Source organism: Mercenaria mercenaria, chromosome 13, assembly GCF_021730395.1.
Source record: "Mercenaria mercenaria strain notata chromosome 13, MADL_Memer_1, whole genome shotgun sequence".
NCBI lineage: Eukaryota > Metazoa > Mollusca > Bivalvia > Venerida > Veneridae > Mercenaria > Mercenaria mercenaria.
In genome coordinates this window covers 48,754,902-48,774,006 of record NC_069373.1, presented here as the reverse complement: position 1 = coordinate 48,774,006, position 19,105 = coordinate 48,754,902, and the positions used below count along the sequence as shown (strand labels likewise).

The following is a 19,105-nucleotide window of genomic DNA, read 5'->3' as shown; positions in this document are numbered from 1 at the left end:
TGATCAACCTAAAAATTAAAATTATATATATATATATATATATATATATATATATATATATATATAAATCAAATAAATAAAATGACTTCACATGCCTTTCCAACAGTATTTAATTATAAAAATACAAACTAGTTTCGCCTATCGGCTCATCAGTGTACATACAATGTAACGTGACGTTACTATGGTAATGACGCGACGTCAATATAAAGGGACGTAATTCTGACGATATTTTCCCAAAGGGAAATGCACTTACAACGCATTTGGCATATAGGCAAGCAGCAGTGCACAAATGTCATCGTTTTCCTCGTCCATGGCAGTTTTCAATGGAAGAGTTCCATTTTTGTCACGTAAGATAGGAATAGCATCATTTTCTAGTAACTTTGCAGCAATAACTGAATAAATAGAGGTTATCTTCTATTTAAGTTATCTCTCAAACAATTAAAAGACAAAGATTCAACTGTTATTGGACTTTTCAAAATTGATAAATAATTCGAAGAATAATATACAATCATCAAATTAAGCATAAACAAATACATAATATATCTTTCAGATTATATTTGACGTATTTGACGCAGCCACATCTGGTATTCAGGAAAGCACAAGATTGTTAAAACTCAATAAATATTTTGTGTTTACATTTACTGGTATGTGTTTTTTAATAGTTTAAACCATATTTCCACACTTTACCCCTCAACTCTTTAAGCAACTCTATAATGCCGTAAATTAGTTAAATTATATTTCATTTCCTGAACCTTATTGCTATGAAACGTTTATTGTAATGTTCCTGCCAGGAAGAAAAAACACATGGGTAAAAGTCAAACTGAAAACCTACATTTAAGAACGCATCCGTCCATAGAGCACTCCATATGAAAATAAGGTAATGTGCAAATCTATACACAAAAAACGGCGTTTGAGTATATGTACATAACAACACAAACGAAAGTAATAATAGTACTTAAAACGTAGCAAATAGTCAAAACATACATGAATAAGGAACACAGCAGTGTACCCCCATGGAAAAGTCAGTGACAAGTTTAAACCAGTTTACTGGCACCAAAACTCATTCTTTAACCACTAAAATGCTCATAAATTATAAGACAATGGGAATAAAATTACTACCCGACAGTTGAATCCTTTACACATAACAGTAACCAAAGGAAAACATAGTTAAACACAAATATGCACAAACGAGGGGGATTCAGAAAAAGTTTGAGACTGTCCATATAAGATATAGAAAATCCCATATGTAAGCACATTGCTTATACCAGTCTCTCAAAATATTCATCCTAACAGAAACACATTTTTTCATCCGGTCTATCATGACTTGACAGCCTCAGAATAGTCTGCCCTTGGTATATTCTGCTGACAATGATACACTACGCTACCAAAGACGCTTCTGGAATTGTAGCGACGCGAAACCAGCATATTTGTCAGCAAAAGAAAGAAGAACAAGAGCTGTCCGTAAGACAGCCAAGCTCGACTATTCGAAATATTGGCCCAGAAGCAGGAAAATATTACCCAACAAGAGTGCAAGAATGTCACAATATACGCCCGTCGCAGCAAATAGCAGCTGTGTTTGCAAATGGAATCTTAACTTTGTGGTTGTTTAGTAATTATTGTAATTCTTTTGTTTTTCTATGTCCACAAAACAACTCCTTACCAAGTAGAGATACCTTAAAATATACCTAAAATTTGAAAGTAACATGTATGTTGTACCACAGAAAAGTGGAAGTTAATCTTTAAAAAAAAAAAAAAAAAAAAAAAAAAAAAAAAAAAAAAAAAAAAAAAAAAAAAATTGTAAGTCCACATAAAAATCCTTACCCTGTAGAGATAGGTCAAAATACACCTCAACATTGGATGTAATATGCATGTTGAACTACAGAAAAGTGGTCTCGATTTTTCCCGATTAGTAATGAAAAAGTTGCAATATAAGCTATTTATAGTAACAACAAAGGGAAGTCATTCTAAAGAAGGGACCTGCGCATGACACTTCATCTCATGATGGTGTACAATTGTGCCGAGTTACATCCAAATCCCTCCATGCATGAAGAAGAAATGCTTCGGACAAAGTCATTCTTGTATCTGACCTTTGGCCTCTAAGTGTGACCTTGACCTTAGACCTAGGGACCTGGTTCTTGCGCAAGACACTCTATCTTGTGGTGGTTAACATTTGTGCCAAGTTATATCAAAATCCCTCCATGCATGAAGAAGAAATGCTCCGGACAAAGTCTTCATTCTTGTATCCTTTGACCTCTAAGTGTGACCTTGACCTTAGACCTAGGGACCTGGTTCTTGCGCATGACACTCCGTCTCATGATGTTGAACTTTGTGCCAAGTTACATCAAAATCCCTCCATGCATGAAGAAGATATGCTCCGGACAAAGTCATTCTTGAATTTGACCTTTGATCTCTAAGTGTGACCTTGACCTTAGACCTAGGGACCTAGTTCTTGTGCATGACACTCCGTCTCATGATGGTGAACAACTGTGCCAAGTTTCATCAACATCCCTCCATGCATGAAGAAGATATGCTCCGGACAGTCATTCTTGAATTTGACCTTTGATCTCTAAGTGTGACCTTGACCTTAGACCTAAGTTTTAAATCTATATGCCTTTTAGTAATAGCTGTATGTACTTGCACGCAAAACTTTAACCAGAATTTTCTAAGTCCAAAAGGGGGCATAATTTGGCCAAAATGAAGGTCAGAGTTATGGGACTTGCTGCTATCAACTAGTTTTATAAACTCGAAGACACATGTGAAGTTTCAATTCAATATCTGCATTAGTTTTGGAGATAGTAACTTGCATGTAAAACTTTAACCAAAATTTTCAAAGTCCAAAAGGGGGCATAATTTGCTTAAAATACATGTCAGAGTTATGGGACTTGACCTAGAGAGGTTAGTAATTGACCTAGAAAAAGAAAAAATAAGTTTCAAAGCTATATGCCTTTTAGAAATAGCTGTATGTACTTGCACGCAAAACTTTAACCAGAATTTTCTAAGTCCAAAAGGGGGCATAATTTGGCCAAAATGCATGTCAGAATTATGGGACTTGATTCTATCACCTAGTTTTATAACCCTGAAATCACAAGTGAGGTTTCATTTCAATATCTACATTAGTTTTGGAGATAGGAACTTGCATTCAAAATTTTACCCAGGATTTTCTAAGTCCAAAAGGGGGCATAATTTGCTCAAAATACATGTCAGAGTTATGGGACTTGACCCAGAGAGGTTGGTAATTGACCTAGAAAAAGAAAAATTAAGTTTCAAAGCTATATGCCTTTAATTGATGGCTGTATGTACTTGCATGCAAAAACTTAACCAAGGTGTGACGCCGACGCCGACGCCAGGGTGAGTAGAATAGCTAGATTATTCTTCGAATAGTCGAGCTAAAAATACAGAGACGTGAGTCGGACGAAATATGGAGGGTGAGGCAACTGCTTGACATGCTGGTCCTGTAAATTCTGTTTACAATACTGCTTTTGTGTCAAGATGCATGGTCATGAATAAGGCAGATGCCCCGTAAACGAGTTTGTCAGCGACGTTTATCTTGATATTTTCTAACTGATTTTAGAACCCTGTCCCCGTAAAAATTTCCATTTATAGATTTACCGGAACACTGGGTATATGCACCACAGGATCTTTAGAACTGAAGAAAACTGTGTAAGGAACAAAACGAACCCGTTTACAACTTTGAGTTCTTTTTGCAACGACTTGTCGTCCTTGCGCTTTCCTAAGCCAATGTTTATTGTTTATCCGCCTTTGAGGTTCGAAATAACATACCAATGTCTCATCCCCTGTGAAATATTTCATCTTTCATCTTCATTTTAATAATTTTTTAGAAGTTGTTTTGCTATACAGTTCCCTTTGGGCTTTTTGCTCTTTGGTTGCACACACCTTCGATAACTTCAAGTGTTCAGTCAGAATTTCATGAACACAAATGCCAACTGATTCAGCTATCTCGAAAACTTATATTTCGAGTCTTCTGCTATGTTATTAGAGGATACTGACAAAATAGATCTTGGACTTTAGCAAACCGTATACTATATTTTATCGTGACAGTTTCTTTTTATTGCGGGTCTGCTTTGCGATGCATGGCTCTATGGCTGTGTTTGGGGGTGTTTTGTGCTTCCAGGAAATCTACCCTCACCGTTTATCTGTTTTAGAAACTCCCTTATCAAATACCTGTACCCGCCTTTAAACAGTGGCTTTGGATTGAAGGAATCACCGTAAACAGTTTTAAATTCTTGCAGAATCTGCTTGGCTGGTATATTCATAGAACAACGCATCTTTTTATAGGACCTAATTTCTCCTCCTTGCTTACGATAAAATAACACCAGTGAAGATGAGTGTAGTGTGTTAAAGCGCTCGCAACTAAACTGTATCAAAACAAATTGTGCTGAAATTTGTAATGCATGACTATTGACCCCAGCCCCTAGAAGTCCATGAAGAAATCGTGCTAGGCTTGTATCTGTGATATTTTCTACGGAAGCGCGCTAGTCTCAAAGTTTTCTGAATTCCTTTCGTATCAAGCTTTTTTAAACCAAAACGCATGGAACTGTAAATGTCTTTACTTGATAATTTTGCAGATAAAATACCAAAGGAAATACCCTTAAGGATATAGGATACAACGAAGCAGGACACGGAACAAATATCAGACCAGTCCGTCTCAATAAATAGATTAAAGAGCTAGATATTATGGAGTACCCGATCTGTTCCTTCATCGCATAATCAAAGAGGAAAGTGTAGTAACCAATTAAAAAAAGGGCTGAACACTAAACACGCAGTGTGTCTGAGAATAATACGGGTATGGCCTCTTGCAAAAAATTTTGATAATGTCGATAAATTATATTATCTGTTTTGTAGAAAATATCAAACTTCTTTTTCAAAAATATTTCGAAATTATATCTATACTAACTGTGTGCCTAACATATTTCTCCAGATACTCCCAGTGTAGAAAATGTTACAAATCTTTAAAAAATGCAAAATGAATGTGAAGTGGAAGTAAAGCTGTCAAAATGATACAAATTTCCTATGTTTGAGAAAATATATAAGGTTACCATATTTCATTACTGGATGTACGTAGATACGTATGTTACATACAACCAAAACAAAGTTTAAAAAAACTACTTTTGAAGAAGGGGTTTGATATTTTCTAAAAAATAGGACATTGACAGTCGAAGTAACAATAGACAAAATACATACTCCCAAAGAAGCTTACCTTTGTATCAAGTACTTCCTATTTCCTCTGAACAGTTTAGTATATATATATATATATTATAAATAGTAATCGTCGATGAGGTATAAATTTCCAAAATTAAAATTCACCTGAGGGGTGGTCTCCAAACATTTTTGATGAACCTTAAAAATTATATTTTACGCTTAACAGTAGAATTCTCTGTCATAAGTACAAGCCAAAAATAAGCATTTCTCTCGAGCAAATGTTTTCTCGAAAAGGGCAATCAGGAATATTTTAATAAGTGTATATTACAATGTAATACACAGAAAGATAATAAAATCATATGTACTAATAGATGCAGTTTGACTTAATTTTAAAGCGAGATTTAAAAAAAAATATTAGGTTATTTTTGCAAGTTTTGATTGACTGGCATTTATGAAACACAAGAGAATGCAATAAATTGAAAACTCAACAAATAAGCAAATTTTCAGAAATATCTGTCTATTAGAAGGAAACTGTCAGATGTGCCTTTAAGTATATACCCCTGTGATTGTTCTTAACAGCATGATGTAGAGGCGTCCTGAATTCAGAGTCAGTAGTAGATATGTTGGCACCACGGTGTATCAGATTATTTACAAATACCAATCTCTGAAAAGAAAACATAGGAAAACATGCTGATTGTTTATAAACTTACAAACTATATATGAGTTAGAAACATAGGATAGATGGAATGCAAAACAAATGTGACGAATGTAGTTTGATCTAATGAACATTACTTGCAAATAAAACTAGCTGATTCAGTATCAGCTATTGCAAATTATTATACCTTGAGCTGTCAGTTAACCCCGCCCCTCCCTCCCCACAAGGGATTTTTCTACACCATTATTTTCTGAAAGTAAATAGCTAGAGGTATCGGTCCAGAAATTCTGCTATCTGGCGGTCCGGTTCTTTGTCCGTTACAGTATAGTTATACATTACCATTAAAATGTCTATGGAAAATACTAGTTGACACTATTGTTCGTCATAAATGGTTTACAAACTACACAATATGTCATGTGTATAGGAAAAATATACAGATGTATTTCTAACCACAAAATGTACCACTTGTACGTTTGTAATTTACACTCCCATGTGTACGTTACCAAAATATTGTAATTAAATTATTATAAATTTGAATGTATATTTCATTTAGAATTTTTTCTACATTACAATTTTCAGAAGGTATAATTATATTTATCATTCAGGGAAGCTGCTATTTTGCGGTCATATTCTTTGTTCATTACAGACTGTTTTATACCTTACCATTAACATGTTTGTATAGACTGCTCACCGGCACTATAATTCGTCATAATTTGTATATAAACAACACAATATGTCATGTATATATAAGAATGTACAGATGTATATCTGTTCAAAAACAAGACCTCTGATGGGTTTATAATTTATCCTACAAAGTGTGCGTTACCAAATATTTTGAATGTCTATTGAATTATAATTTAATTCTTACTGTATTTAAAAGAAGTCAATAAATAGAAATATCATGAAATGCTTTGTTCAAACAGGTAGGGATACTTAAGTATAAAATACATTAATAAGAAAGTACATAGCTATAGACGTAGCAGACACAACAATTAATCTACCATCAAAGGCGGCTCATATTTACTTCCTTACCGACAATTACAGTTGATCATGTTATATGAACATCAAATACTTGAATCTGGCCCGGCCTTCTGACTATTACAGTTGATCAATCTCATTTGTGTACAGTGGGAATCAGATTCATTATACCCGGATGTACATATCCCAGGGTTACTGTTAAACACTTTTTGACATATGCAAAACAGCATAGAAAGTAGGTATTTTTTGAAAGTTACATATCATAGAAAATGTCGAATGTATTTGCACACACCAATAAGAACAGCCCAAGAAGTCAAAATGAACACCTTTAGAAATGTTCGTGAACTGTTCATGGACCATACCGTCGCATTTAATAAAATATCTCATTGTTCAACTTTAGAAAATACAGAAATGAACTTTTTCGTTCTAAACACTGGAATAGATGAAATAAGTGTGATTCAGATTAACTGATCTTACAGGGAGCAATTTCTAATGTATACTTGAAACTCTGAGGTGATGAAGTCATGTAGAATATGGAAATTTTTTACATCTTATATGTGACTCAATGTTATTCAAATTAATATTGTGGATACTTCAAATTGTTGGTGTGTTTGGAATATTAAACATACGATTTGTAAATATGCTGATTAAACACGGGCATCCATCTTTCTGTGTTGTAACATAAAATAATTGATACTAAAAATCACAATTGTTAAAAACAGTCTGTATCTATCAAATAAGTGAGACAAGGTATTTTACTTTGATGATTTAATCTGAGTGTGTACACTTAAAACGTGTCTATTACCCACATTTAGCTCGCAAATGTTATATCTGAGTAAACATTTTCCATGTGTATACATGTATAGATTTGTTTTTCGATTGAAACTACAAAATGATCACTTGTAAGCTAATATCATATTATTTGTAAGACTGATTGCTGAAAACATCCCACCAGTCTTATTTATTGTTGATTTTATAATATTGTAAGCGGACCTTCCTGGACATTTGCCACAAGTATTGTACATGGAAGTCCAATGACAATGTCCCCTAAATCTTCCGAAAATTGTCCAAAGAAATGTTTGAATTTCAGTTGCAAAAGAATTTCATGTTAGGGAGAAAATGTGTGCAACAGTGTTCCACACCTAACTTCCGAAAATCTGGCAGAATACTTTAGACTCCAAAGGTCCCTGGATTTTCATAGACATTCCAAGACAAACTCTAGATTTTGTTCAACCGTTGAATAAATACAAGACGCGCCCTCTGAATAATGCACAGAACATATTTCAAAGCAAAAATGGGAGCATTGACTGACTTTTTGCTTCACCACGATCATTGCTTTTGTTTGAACACAAAACGTAGCACTGCTGAAACAAAAATTTAACTAATTCAGAATCTGTCAAAATACATTTGCAACATTTAGAATTTTAGACTTATCCGCTGACTTTATGTCAATTAGTCGTCTTGAAATACCTTGACTTTATATTTATAAAATGATAGATTTAGAATTCAAAAAACAACAGCGTCAGCGTTGTCAGTTGTACCTGATCAAAACTACTTATGGGTTTGGTTTGTTTCTGCCATGAAGACAGGCCTTTTGATTTTTTTTATTAGTATGAAACTATCTTTTAGGTAACGTATAAAACATGCTGTAAGTTATCTAGAATAGAATAGATAGAAGAATTTAAAAATAAACTCTTCAGACATTTTACTGTCTTCAAAATTCCCCAGAGAGAGGGAGGGTTTACCTTTCCAGCTTGTGACCTATATGTAAGGTGAAATGTGGCATGCAACAAAAATGAAAACACAACTTGAAATACATCAAATAAAATGCCAAATATCAGCAGTCAACACACACTATAATACTAGCATACTCTCAATTTAAATATTGTATAAAATTATATAATAAAACTAAACAACCTCATAACTAGGTAAACACAAGTTATACGAAAATATGAAGTGATATCTAAAATGAATTGGTACGGCTAACAGGGATCTAATGTAACCTGAATTTCAAACATAAAAATATTTTTTTATAAAATAGTACTCGCATTTTCCGGTAATTTTAATTCCAATCCAAGTAAAAAGTCAAGTAAATAAAGTTTACTTTCGTTTCTTCTGGCTTTATTTCAGAAATTACAAACAGTAATGCTTTGTCAACATCTCCCTTTTTTTCCACCAGAATATCAGTGAACACGTCAATTTCCGCTTCCTGTTTACCAATCAGAAACTTTTTTGTTTTATTTGCTACCTAGAATGGAAGAAAAATAGATGGGCTGAATATAATTACATTCGTTTACTTATATGCATTTCTATCTATCCCGTTAAAACTTATACACGACTGTTGCTTCAGAAATGTTAGTGATTGCAATTTACCAATGAAAGTCCTGTTTGCCTTTGAATGCATTTCTGTGCGTATTAAGCTGCAGTGGACGAGGTATAGGACATGTAATTTCTGCCTGTCCTCTCTTTAGCGGTCTCGATTTCGTGTGTCATACAATTGGACTGTATAGTATTAATTTAAGTACGTCGGGTGTATATTTCCGCATTGTATTTCAAATGGATCAATATACAAAATTCCTTTTTTCTTCAACATTTATTCGTATAATAGAAAACATGGCCCATAAAATAATTCATAAATACTTAACTTTCGGAAATTTTTACTTCATATCTGGTAATATACTCTACACAGTTTAGGTATACCTTACCTTTTTTTGAAAACTATCAGATGCTATACTTTCTCCAAGTTCTACTGCAAATAACGCCACAGATGATCTTGGAGAATACGATATGCTGTCACAACCTGCAAATTGTCCATATGTAATGTTTACTGGATATTTATAAATAAATGTTTTAAATTTTCGCAATCATCCATAAGAACAGTGTAAACACTCGTTTTATTATGCAATTTTACGGCTACTAGTTTAATATAGCATGATATATTCCAAGGTATACAAGGCTAAGAGATTTACGCAGTATGTTTTCAATATTTTCGTTACAAGGTATAAAATCAAACATCTCGGACATTTCGAACACCACACTTCGCTCAAACAAATCAGCCGGTACAAGCAAAATCCCTGTGAAATATGTATTGTTCGACATTGTATAATTCGAACACCGATTACGTGAGCTCCCGAAAGTCGTTTAATGGTGTATTTGATACCTTTTCTCTCAGACAGACAATTCACGTGCCAAACATTTGTATCAATAAACTTGTGTCAGTAAGTACACTCTCGTTAGTTATATAGACTGAATGGTGTTCATCGTTGGGTATTTTTATTGAGTACATGTTGTACGCAAATAAACTTTGTAAAACATTAGGTAATTGTTCTCCTTAAATAAAGCTTTTACTTGAAACACATGTACTTCTTTCAGTGACATTTTAAGCTTGCCTGATCAACCAACGATGGCACAGCATAATAATGTTTAGTTGTAGAGACCTGTCGATCGTAGTAAATATATCAAAAATAATTCATTGACGTCGATTTCTAATGATTTATATACTAAAAAACTAGAATTCTTTTCCAAATGTCCAAAACTAAACGCGTTTTTCCAGACTAGTTAATCATTGAAGGTTACATGTCTCCGCAGAATGACCACCTCTTCAGATGTCTCTCAATTGTATTATTGTCCCTGTAACAATGTCATGTGCAACTGCTGAGTTCGGCTCAACGCGGGGCTTGATGTGGACGGTTGCATTGCATTATCACTACTGTCCATAAAACAGGCTCAGTTAGTCCAAGCCTGCAGTATATTTAATTTTATCCTGTTGTTCGACCTGTCGGTCTACATTTTTTCTATTAAATGTAACTAGGAAGTGCAGTTGTGATATAAGCATTTATTGTACAAAATCAAGGTAACCGAAAATCTCCTTATATACAAATGTAGCACATTTTCCTGAACATAAAAGCTCTCACAACAACCACTGCGCTTTTTCTCTATTTCTTGAATAACACAAATAAAACATATATGTAGCAATAAATGACGCATTAACTAGAAAGAAATGTCATATAAAACAAATAGTCACATATGTACGAGTACTCCGACATGTCGATCATAGAAGAATTTCACACCTGCAATGTGCGTACATAAATCTTTCGTGTTGCTTTACGTCAAATGGCAGCTAATTTTCACATTTGAGTTCAGTCTTAAATATTCATTTTGATGCATCCTCGTTATCTTGGACCCCAATGGGAGAAAAGAAAATAGTTATCCATACTTACCACATACTTGTAATTATAGTCGGACGTTATATTGAGACTTGTTATATAGTTATTATTTCTAACACCAGTTATACGCGCTCTCTAATATTTCGCAATAATTACACGCTTGGTTAATCATGAGCTGTCAATTCTAGTATCATATTATACGTAGCCACCAAGAGTTATGACCAGTGTTAGCTGTTTGTTATCGCTTAAATCCCCAAACTGAAGCACAACAGTCTGAAACTGTGGTGATTCTGAAAAGTTTAAAATCCATATTGCTTCAGATCATGGATTTTTTCATCATGTCACCAAGTGATCGCCCGACACTTTTTGATAACAGCTCACAGATAAATCTGAGATATTGCTTTCCGTGCAATAGTATTTACATTTATTTCAGTATTCATAATTTCTGGAATTCCGAATAAATCATACAGTACCTTTGCCATGGCGTTGTCGGATTAAATAACTGCTTTTGAAAGCTCTAGTGATTCCATAAGTCCTAGCGACCACATCGAGTTTTAGCTCAACATGGATTCATCCAAAAAAAGAAGATATTATCGACCAGACATTGTGAACATTCTTTCAATGAGCATAAAAGACACAAAAAACCCCCTTCTTTTTCAAGATAAGTTGGAAATCTAACAACGGCCAGATAAATAAAATTTCAATTATTTCGGAGAGAGCAAAAATCAATTGAAGCACAATACAAGTACAATTTGAAACGAAATGTAGCATAAGATGCAGATCATTTGTTGTAATCGAACAAAATAGAGTAAAACCGACAGAAAGAAGAAAATATATTTAAGAAATAATAAGGTCCCAAATGTGGTTTATCGTAGAATAACCCGAATTTTGAGTTCTTATGCGTAAGAATATATCACGAAGGCCGTAGGCCTGAGTGATATATTATTTCGCATAAGAACGAAACACTCGGGTTATTCTACGATAAATCACACTTGGGAACTTGTTATTTCGATTCTAACACGACATACTAGTAAAACAGTGTTAGAAAAAAAATGGTAACTACTTTGTACGACCGTGCTACGCACCTGGATCGGATGACGTCATTGCACGCGTGTGGTTTATTGCAGAATAACCCGAGATAGATTTTGCTCTACATGTATGTAGGTTATTTTCTGGTCGTTTTAGAAGTATATACTTTTCATAATTTTTGAAATAGTTTAATAGACTTTAATATGATAAGTATAATGATTCATACAAATAAGATCAGGTTAGCGAATTATTTACCGTTAGGTAACATACAAAGCACAAAATATTGTAATTGCAGAGCAAAAGGAAAGTGATGCATAAACATTTAGATATCGAAATATGTATATTCATCTTTAGTGGTTTAACTGAAAAGACATTCAATTAATAGAGGAATAAAGAAGGAATAAGTGAATAATGATGTAAATTGGAACATATAAGTGAATAATGATGAAATACGGAACATATTCTGCGTCATAGAAAGTATTTTTATTTCAGTTAAACACCTGATTACACATAAGCAAACGTTTATACGTTAGCCTATTCTTCAAATTTGGGTTGGCGAGTCGTTACTCAATATGAACCGAATACGTTGGCTAGCGGTGCAGACGGGGATTAAGTACGGGTTTCTTTCCCGTTGACGAAAACATAAACTACGCGGAGTATCTCTGCGATGATAAACATTGAGAAAATGTGATTGGTGCACAAATGCAAATAACTTTGGCTGGTAATAAAATCCGTTTTCACTGTAGCAATGCTTAACCAAGCTAGAAGACTTTTGTACGAGTTGAGTGAACTTTAGTAATGGAGAGGCATTGTGTGTTCCTTGAATGAAAAATAAAGAGTAAGCTTCTTAGGCATGAAAATATTTGTTTAAGATAAGTGTAGATGCTAGTGCGGCTACGTAGAGAACAACAATAGTGACGAAAGCTCGTTGAAAACGATTCAAACGAAACGGGATGTGAATGCTTCGAGATGATGTTTTGATTGTGATTATTGGAAAATTTATCAGATCATCTTTGACTATCTGGACAAAATATAGGGACCACGAACGTACATTTGCTCAAGATTTCAACAAAAGTGTGAAGCATTTAGTTCACTGTGGCGGATTCCAAGGATGGAAGAAATTAATATTATGATGCAGCCTTAGAACGAAAAGTTTACGGGTTAGTTCCGCCACCTAGAGTGGTGACAGAATGTATTAAAATGTATTTCAGAACAAGCTTTTTGTACTTTGATTATTCCGTCGCGAAAAGGGCCATCTTTTTAGTCGATGGAAGTGGTAAACAATATTAAATTTAGGAAAAGAAATCTATCTTATCACGAAATGCAGGCATTAAAAGTTATTTCTTAATGAATAGCAAGGGTGTGGGGGGGGGGGGGGGGGGGGACAAGCTTTTTGTTTTAAACTCTGACATAGAAAAACTGTATGCTTAGTATGAAAATACAACTGATTTTAGAGATTTAGAAATGATTGTTTTAACATTTGCTGGTTTTGTGAGAGTATGCGAAGTAATAAATTAACACATTCATATCAAAACAAAAAAAGATTTTAGTAATAAAATACAAAATCTTTTATGTATTTAACCGGATGTTTATTTGGGTATTTAAGTATGTCACCGATCTATGCTTTGTTTCATTAATACATGCGTCTCATAAACGGTATAACAGTGTTTGTTATACTTTTTGCATGAGATAGAGGCGTTGTCGGGTTACAAAGGCGGTTTAGAACTCTCGAGTGATTTTGAGCTATTATTAGATGTAAATGTAAAGACTAGATGCCCACAGGCAACATGTCGAGCCCGCCAGCTGTCAAAAGGACTGGGAGTTGCACACGACACTCTGCCTCATCGAGTGACCTTTGACCCCTAAGTGTGACCTTGACCTTAGAGCTAGGGGCCTGGTTCTTGCGCAGGACACTCCGTCTTATGATGGAGAATATTTCTGTCAAGTTACATCAAAATCCCTCCATGCATGAAGAAGACATGCTCCGTACAATGTTGTCATTCTTGTATCCTTTGACCTCTAAGTGTGACATTGACCTTAGACCTAGGGACCTGGTTCTTGCGCATGACACTCCGTCTCATAATGGTGAACAATTGTGTCAAGTTAAAGCCAAATCCCTCCATGCATGAAGAAGAAATGCTCCGGACAAAGTCATTATTGAATTTGACCTTTGACCTCTAAGTGTGACTTTAACCTTTGAGATAGGAACCTTGGGTTTGCGTATGGCACTCCGTCTCACTGAGGTTAACATTCATGCCACATATATACAAGATTGCTCGATGCATGTCAAAGTTATGGTCTGGACAAACAAATCCGGACGGACGCAAGGCGGGATGGACGCACGAACGCACGCACGCACATACACCGAACAGCCATTTGGACGACTATATCTTCGCTTCCGCAAGCGGGCTCGACAAAAATTCAACTATAGCGATTTTACTCTTGGCGACGACATCGTCCAAGTTCCGTTCCACTGCCAGTGTTGGAGATAAAAGCAATAAGTAAAAACATGCTTCTCATGAAATGATATCTGATAGTTACTTTGTAAGCAAAAGATTAACTTTTGAATTAGTCTTTTAAATGGTTTAATTATAATTTCTATACATGTAGATGCAATTTCTTGATAAATTACAAGGATGAGTCCATACACTGGGTAGAAGAAGACAATGTCGTCAAATGCGACCACAAAATGGGTACAGGTTTCCCGAGTTTTCTCCAAAGTAAAACATATAATAATTCTTTTAGGCGTTTTAGTGCTTGTTTTTTTTTCGGGCGAATCGACTACATTTTGCAAACTTTTGAAGAACGCGTATGTTCTGTATACATAGTATTGTGGCAAAAGAAAAATGTATTACATGTATTTATACATGAATTTTTGTTTTGTCTAGTTAAAGCATTCGTCACTACGTACATGCGTCTCGTAAAGTAAACTGTATATCATTGCTTTTTTGAAGCGTTGAAAGAGATAGAGATCGGAACTGTCGACTATTTCAAAGCTGTTACTCTCATCTACATCTACATCTACATGATACTCCCAACAGTCAATAACTGACTATGACTGGGAGGAGACTGTCTGGGGGACACTTTGTTGATTAAGCCGCTATTGAAAACACAAATTAGTGTGCAATATTAAAATCAGTACTACTATATTACAAGTGAAAGATTTAAACATTCATTTCAGGTTAGAACATCAATAATTCCAGGCCTCTCCTGAACTCGTTAAGAGTAGCACTGGGTTTTACATGATGTGGTAGGATGTTCCAAAGTCTAGTTCTTGGAAAGAATGAATTCATGTGATACTGTGTGCGGGAAAAGGGAATATGAAAGTTAAGGTTCCTAGATTCTATTAGGTAATTGTGATCTACAAAGACAATGGAATGATGGATGTTATACAACATAATTAGGGATGTGAAATTTCTCCTTGTTTCTAAAGTTTGCCATTTAAGTACAGTTAACATTCCTGTGACACTTGATCTAAAGTCATAGTTGTTTAGAACACATCTGGCTGCAGCCCTCTATACTCTTTCAATTTCATATGTTAGATTTTTTTGCCATGGATGCCAAACAGTTGAGCAATATTCCAATTGGGGGCGAATGTATGTTTTATACGCAGTTTCTTTAATTTTTTCTAATATTTGTTTGAACATTTTTATCATGTAGTTTAGGGTATTGTTTGCCTTGTTTGTAAGTGTGATTTCCAGCTTAAGTCCTCACTGATGGTTACACCTAAGGACTTAGCATTTTTAATAGTTTTTAATTCATGGTTATTTAACTTATAGGGAAAGGCGATGGTTTTTTTCTTTTTTAATATCCTAATCACTTCGCACTTATCACTTATCTCTAACCTAAAATCGAAATCACATCTAGCGGAGCAGCCTGTTTTTTTTTTTAATAAACAACATTTGACAGTTCTCCATAGCCACTGCTGTACGGCATTGGAGTTCTGTCGTGTGTAAAGTCTTATCAAATAAGTTTTTTTGCAGTTACATACTGCTCACGCACTGCAAGTTTCGTGCGTTTACTGCATGTGCACCGTAGAAAAAAATCGCTTCTACTCTCATATCGTTCCACATGTTAACAAGATTTCAAGACAGTATTGTTTCCTGTTTTTATATTCTTTCTCCTTTGATTAATTGTTTTTTAATATAATTATTCATTTCTGTGGTTATCCAAATGCACGTTGTTTACTACTTATTTCTGTACTTGAGATAATGTTTGTAAAAGCAAGTTTCATTGAATCACTGCTCATAAAGATTGGCATCGTCGCTACAATGGTAACCGTGTGCGTAGTTTGACAAATTAAATTCCATCATGATTGTAAAATATTGCGATTGATCTTACCCTAGTTATTCGCGATAGTCGTTATTAGATAATATGTATTGTATTGGTTGTACCTTGAAAGTTGTATAATCTTGAATCATTTGAAGCACATCATATAATTAACCACTGAACTACCTTTATGAGAAACGCAAGAGAAATTATATTTTGCGATGAACATTAACGTTTCCAGTAAGCACGTTGAACTTGTAATCATTACAACTTTCTATAAATATGTGGCCATGTTAGTTTAATGTCCATTAAATGTGATTCAAAGAATGCAGCACTTCACATGGCACGTTAAATGATGAATGCAGTCCCTTAGGGATTATAAAACAATATTTATTGGGTGTTTGGGAAGATTTCCTACAGTCGCAACAAGGCACAAATAATACGTTTGTAAGGAAGGACATACTGAATCGAACAGGATAATCCATATTTATAACACTATGACCGTTGATTAAAAAAATCCTGCTCATGTATATAATTAGTTTGCTCGGAAGTTGGTCGGCGAACTTCTAATCAAAACATAGCAATAGAGACAGTCTTGAATCTTTTTGCAGATAACAACCACATAAATGTTGTGGCAAAGGACTACCTTGCCAAGGCTGCTATTCATTAACAATGGAATCAAACCTGTGGAATGGAGTTTCCGTAACAGTATTCAACATTCTACATGGGTATTTACCTACAATGTATCAGTTTTCACTTGTTTGCAAAAGGATACATTAATTTATCAAAGTTAATAAGTAGATTTAGATATGATTATATTAAAAAATTTGCAATTACTATTTATTGCGCAAACGAACGTTTTATTAAAATAACTGTCTTATGTTTCTGTCGTATTGTTCATTTTTGAATTTGACATATGCAAACATTACATGGTTATGGACACTATATATTTGGGGTTTTATCGGAAACTATAAATAATAAAAGGTACTCGTATTCGAGCGTTTTGAAATGTAAATAAACAAATGGATTTCATAAAATTACGAAAATACACAAGTTTTCCGTCAAGAAGCAGTTATTATTTTGCGGTCTCGTTCCGTTTCAGGCTTGGTGTACCTTTTCGTAGTGAGGCTGAAATTTATATATATTTTGTTTTAAAGTAGAATGCTACTGGTTGTTTGTTAATACATATGTTACTAGCAGATTATTGCTTTCACGCACTGATTATCACTTATCGGCCTGGGGCCGTATTCATAAAGCATCTTAAGTATAAGTTTTGACTTAAGTTGAAGATTTTACTTAAGTTTGAGGTGATTTCAGCTTAAGTCTTAGTCATAAACTTAAGTCCTATTCATAAAACATCTTAAACTTAAGATATGTAAGAAATGACTTTTTTTTTTAAAAGTAGGGTCAATTTTGTGCTTAAAGTTAAGTCACCTCACCTAACACCCTGTCCTATCTTTTAAGTAATTTCTTAAATCAGAAAACAAGATGGCGTCGTCGGTACGATTCAATTGTAGTTTTTCAGATAAATGCAGTTTAAACATAATTGTGCATGTTGTATCTGTCTGAAATTAATGTTGTTTTTTTTATGTTTTCGTCCACAATAAAAGCTATTTACATCTACATCTACATCTTTCACCCAACCGTCGATTTCCGACTATCACTGGGCGGCGCTGTCAGAGAAACAGTTGTTAAAGAAATGTTATGTTACAATATTAAAAGAAAAAAAGCTAAAAAAGACAGTATGCTACAGTTAAAATGGGACAGAGGCAATAAAATTACATACTGACCACCGCCAGCCTCTCTCTAAAGATACTGAGACTGGGGCTAGATTTAACAAAAGTTGGTGTAGGGAGTTCCAGAGTCGGATGGTCCTTGGGAAGTAGGAGTTAGAAAAGTACTGAGTGTGAGACATGAGGATTAAGTAATTTAGGTTTCTAGTTGGAATAAGATGTGACTGGTCGACTGCAACTGTCTCGGTCCTTATTTTATAAAACATTACTAATGAATTGTGTAACCTTCTATATTGGAGTGTATTCCATTCTAAAGTATTCATCATTTGTGTAACACTACTGGTGTAACTGTAGTCGTACATGACGTACCTAGCAGCTGACCTTTGGACATTTTCGACTTTGCTAGTGAGGGTTTTTTGCCAAGGATGCCAGACGCTTGAACAGTACTCAAGTTGAGGGCGGACATAGGTGTTATAGGCAGCAATTATGACATTTTTATTGTCAGTTTTGACATTTCGTTGTATGAAGCGAAGAGTGGAAGTTGCTTTGGAAGTGATATTGTCAATGTGTTTGGACCAGTTTAGATCTTTGGAAATGGTTATGCCTAGGTATTTAGCTGCCTCACAAGTTTTTAACTGTATATTGTGAAGTTTGTAGGGGTAGACCACAGGATTTTTCTTTCTAAAGATTCTAAGGACTTCACACTTGTCCGGGTTGAACTCCATGGACCATGTCTTCTCCCAGGTATCTAAGCTAATGAGGTCTTGTTGCAGAGATATACTATCTGAAATGGAGTTGATGGTAAGGTATATTATGGTGTCATCTTCAAACATTCTTGCGTTACATTTGACCGAGTCTGGTAAGTCATTGATATATACCAAGAAGAGACAAGGCCCAAGAACAGACCCCTGGGGAACTCCAGACAGTACAGGAAGTTCACTGGAAAAATGACCATCAACAGCAACTTTCTGGGATCGGTTGGACATGAAAGATTTGACCCATTTGGTAATTTGTGGGTTGACACCAAGGCTTTGTAGTTTATAAATTAGTCTTATGTGATCGACCTTGTCAAACGCCTTTGAAAAGTCCATAACAATAACATCTGTTTGTTGACC

The 19,105-nt window shown here is 34.7% G+C and overlaps 1 protein-coding gene across 1 annotated transcript in view; it reads right to left on the bottom strand.

Annotated features, from left to right (window-relative positions):
- The window catches only part of LOC123530043 (uncharacterized), a 112,672-nt gene that overhangs the window by 66,840 nt on the left and 26,727 nt on the right, over positions 1–19,105 (bottom strand). The window contains exons 3-6 of the mRNA XM_045310733.2: positions 9,499–9,593; positions 8,898–9,041; positions 5,719–5,824; positions 254–392 (exon numbers count right to left, since the gene is read on the bottom strand). Coding sequence (XP_045166668.1) covers positions 254–392; positions 5,719–5,824; positions 8,898–9,041; positions 9,499–9,593 — 484 coding nt within the window. The remainder of the gene's footprint in view (positions 1–253; positions 393–5,718; positions 5,825–8,897; positions 9,042–9,498; positions 9,594–19,105) is intronic.